At 39.5% G+C, this 4,038-nt stretch overlaps 1 protein-coding gene across 1 annotated transcript; it reads left to right on the forward strand.

Moving 5' to 3' along the window:
• The first annotated feature begins 213 nt into the window (after positions 1-213).
• Positions 214-2,294, forward strand: LOC122066265. The gene is made up of 5 exons (XM_042630086.1): positions 214-376; positions 458-535; positions 746-865; positions 1,775-1,818; positions 1,911-2,294. Exons 1-5 carry the CDS (start codon positions 266-268, stop codon positions 1,978-1,980), a joined length of 423 nt encoding a protein of 140 aa, XP_042486020.1. The 5' UTR covers positions 214-265; the 3' UTR covers positions 1,981-2,294.
• The last annotated feature ends 1,744 nt before the right edge of the window (positions 2,295-4,038 follow it).

The following is a 4,038-nucleotide window of genomic DNA, read 5'->3' on the forward strand; positions in this document are numbered from 1 at the left end:
TTAGTAATGTAAATATTTGTCAGTGGGCCCTGATCTAACCTTTACATTGTCCTATTAGGCCTCCCTGAAGTGTACTGATGCTCTTTATAGTTTATTTTTATGACTTCCTTTCTGAAACTGATTACTTTATGCACCTGCACTACATGTTTTCTTCTTGGATGATTATTCATCCTCTCCAATACTGTAACGGTTATAAGATCTTTAAGTTTGAAATGAACATCTCAAATTGGTTTTTGGGATTTTATTATTTCATTGTTTCTAACAGATGGATATGCGTGACTTTTTAAATGCTCCAAATGGGTCATCAAAGCAAACTTTGGCTGTCAATGGAAGACCTGATGTGGATCCCCCACAGTCCCCATTGGGTGGTAGAACGGTACAGCCAACTCCTCTTGAATGTTAGAAATGGGTTGTTCTCAATGTCAGATGTGACGCTGAGGTTTTCTTTGATTTACAGGATGTCTTTGACCTGCCTTTTCACATGGCTAGAGATCAAATAGAAGAGAGTCTGCGAACTAAGATGGCTTCTATAAAGGTGAGTATGTTTTTCATTTAGGAGTCATCCCTCTATAGTTTATATATTCATGGTTGCAACTTCACAACAGCAACAACAACAACAACAACAACAAAGCCTTATCCCAACTTAATGGGGTCGGCCACATGGCTGCAACTTCCAATCCATTTATTAGTTGTTTTTGTGTATCTTTTAAATATGAGATTTAGTTATTTATCTTCTATTGTGAAGGAACGCATGATTCAACTGCAAGATGCACAAAAGGGATCGGAGGTCTCTTCTGAAGCAACTGAGAGAGAGCTTGAGCTTGAAGCTCAACTTGTTGAAGCTAGAAGCATCATCCAGGAACAGGTAACTCTTGTTTCTGGTTAGCAAGTTCTAAAAATGAAATTGTGCTTTTTTAAATTCCAATTTTAGTTTACAGGAACTCTGTCATTGGATCTACTGCAGTTATTGTTTGTTTTTTCTTTCTGATGAATGATGTGGTCTATTGTCTCATCAAATTGCTCGTCATCTTCAGAATCTTGCTCTCATCTTTGTCACCTTCCAAGCTCCACATACTTTTAACTATTATGATGAAGAGATTCCTAACTTTCAGGATGTTCTAATCTTGTAAAAATTCAATGCATAAGTGAGTGTTTTGAGTAATGGCATAATGATCTGACTCTCTTTATAGTTGGATAATGCATAGTTGAGTTATATGAGTAAGAGCAACAAAAAGCAAATGAATGTTGTATGTTTCAGGTGTTACTAGGGTATCTGTATTATTATGGTGCTTTTTGAGGGTTCCTGACCATCGCGATTTAGTGCCGTTGTTCTTGTACAACTTCTTTGAATCCTTCGCTCCTTCAAATGAATTAGTTTATTAAAAAACAAAAAATACTACAAACTATTTTCTTCTTTCAGTACTTTCTCCTGGAGAGAAACTGTGTATTTGATTTCAATTAGAATTATTCCACACAATTTTATATTATATTCCTTTTTTTCAAAGAATATATGAACTTATCCCATAAAACTTCAAGTTTGTGTCTTCAAGAAGGGTGTTATTAATGGGATTTCCATAATCCAACTCATCCCAGATAAAGAAATTGCTTTCTGCTGTGTCACTGTACTTGGTTGAATTCTGGTGCAACCAAACATCATTTCCAAGAGTTTTATAGGAACTTTTTTTTTTCTTTTTTTAAAGTTTTGAGGAGCCTTTTTTTATTTTCCTCCCGGTGTGGGGTAAGATCAGTAAAAGTAATTTGCTTCTAAATGCAGGCATCAATAATGTCCAAACATCTTGCAAAGTCTGAGAGGCCAAGGTATTTGTACAAACTTTTTGTGAACTTTTTCTTTTAGATTATTTTTGTTCTTCAGTCATGTATCTTGAACATTTTCTTATTTATTTATGCAGGAGAGTTAATGGACACTTGGATTCTGATAGGGAATCACTTCTCTCTTCACCAACAGAGGCCTGTACTTGAGAAAATTTCCCTCTCCCTTTCTGAGCTTTGCTTCTAGAGAATGATCGTCAAAATGACAACTATTTTCAAATCCAGCGGGACTATCACCAAGATATGCTCTCATGTCAGTGCTGTTGATTGAAGCCAGGTGCCCGGAGAGCCAGGCAGAAATGCTCTACCATCAGGCTGTTTGGTTTGAGGATCATGGTCCAACTCCATTGTTTGATTTGGAATCTCTAGAAAACTTGTCTTCTTGATTAATGGAAATTAAACCTGCATTTAGTGAGAGATAATTGGTAATTGATTACTAGAGTCAATTAATTCCTATTAGGCTATCACTTGTCTTTCCAAAATGATAATGTAGGTGAGTTAGTTGCGATTATTTCATAAATCATACGAGCATGCATGTTTAAAATATGCTTGAGGTCATTGGGCTTAATCCAGGATGGACTGACAACAAAACTGAGCCCTTTTTTGATTCTCTGTTGTAGTTGGGTTTGACAGCATTTAAGGGCCAGCATGATATTCTGTTTCTTTATTTCTCATTTTTTTTTTTTGTTGTAAAGGAAAGAAATAAAAATCTTGTGCAAAATTTGTGTCTTCATCTTAATAATTAATATAAGGGTAATTTACAGTGCCACCCCCTGAAGAATGCCAATATTAGAGGGACACCCCCTCTTTCACCAAATTAGACTCGGACCCCTTGCCGTCAGTCATCGTTACAAAATATATAAAAAATGCTGACATCAGCAATTCAAAATTTTCTTAAATACCATTTTGCCCTTAAAATAGGGAAATACCAAAATTGCCCTTCATGGTTGTATTCTCAAAATCGATTGAAGATCCCTTCCGCCACCGCCGCCTCTGCTCCATGTCTGCCGCGTAATTCAAAAACTCATGAGGACTCTCATTCCTCCTCACCACCTCGTTTTAAACCCTAAAATTAACTCTGCATCTCTTCACCACCTCGATTCTTCGTCCTCCTCCCGACCTTTCCTCTTTTCTGTCCTCCATGGGTTGTGGAGGTTCGAAACTTGAAGGCGATGACGATACAGCTCCTCGAGGACTTCGCCCCTTCCGCCCTTCCGCCGTAGAATCGATGAGATTAGGTAGTGAAGGAGCAGTCGCACCTTAACAAAGGACCCGGTGCCCTCTCTTCCAAACATCTTCTCCATGATGAAAGCGAAGAAGGTCATCACCAAGATCAGACCATGGACGCCACCTACTGCGAGATCCGAAAAAGCGTGTCCTTCTCCATTGCCGCCGCCGCAGCCGCCTCTGCTCCATATCCACCGCCGACAGATCCGGCCTAAATGCTTTGACGATTATACAGAAGCAGTGCGATGCGCGATGGGACAAGAAACAACGGCTCATCGAGAATTTTGCAGCGGTTCAGGCACCGACAATAACGACGCAATAAGGCTTTCTTTTTCTCTTTTTTTAAATCCTCTTTTTGGTCAGCGGTTCAGGTCCGGCAATAAGGTTTTATTTTTTGTTTTTTAAATCCTCTCTTCTTCTTCTCTAGCTCTTCTTCTTCTTCAGGTCAGCAGGACGGTAGCAGCTGTGAGCCGTGTTCTTTTTTTAGGAAGCTTGAAGATTTTGGAGCCCGAGGCTTCAGAAGAATCACAATAGGGTAGGGAAGAGAGGAGTCCTGCCGCCGCCTTTGCTCCATATCCGCCACCGACAGATCCGGCCTCATCGATCCAAATACTGGCGATGGAGATCCGACGGAGAAGATAATCGAAGGTTGCTTTTTTTCTCTTTTTTTCCTTCAATCTGTTCGGAATCTGCAGTCTGTGGTGGTCTTGGTTGGAAATCCGGCAAATTATGGCTAAGATTTGTGGTTCTCTGTATTTGAAAGCTTCACTGTAATGTAAAAATATGAGTTTTTCAATAGCAAGGGTATAATGGTCATTTTAAGTCGACACTTAACAGTGACTGACGATAAGGGGTCCGAGTCCAATTTGGTGAAAGAGAGGGGGTGTCCTTCTAATATTGGCATTCTTTAGGGGGTGGCGCTGTAAATTACCCTGAATATAATATGTAACTCAACCCTGTCTTAGGCTCATCGCATGGGGG

This window comes from Macadamia integrifolia, unplaced genomic scaffold (assembly GCF_013358625.1).
Source record: "Macadamia integrifolia cultivar HAES 741 unplaced genomic scaffold, SCU_Mint_v3 scaffold2306, whole genome shotgun sequence".
NCBI classification, from domain to species: domain Eukaryota; kingdom Viridiplantae; phylum Streptophyta; class Magnoliopsida; order Proteales; family Proteaceae; genus Macadamia; species Macadamia integrifolia.

What these genes read in the sequence shown, in the direction of transcription:
- LOC122066265 (XM_042630086.1), top strand. Translation starts at nt 266, where the DNA reads ATGGATATGCGTGACTTTTTAAATGCTCCAAATGGGTCATCAAAGCAA. An exon ending in GAAGCATCATCCAGGAACAG is followed by an intron (nt 866 to 1,774) that starts GTAACTCTTGTT and finishes TTCTAAATGCAG; the next exon opens with GCATCAATAATGTCCAAACA. An exon ending in GCAAAGTCTGAGAGGCCAAG is followed by an intron (nt 1,819 to 1,910) that starts GTATTTGTACAA and finishes TTATTTATGCAG; the next exon opens with GAGAGTTAATGGACACTTGG.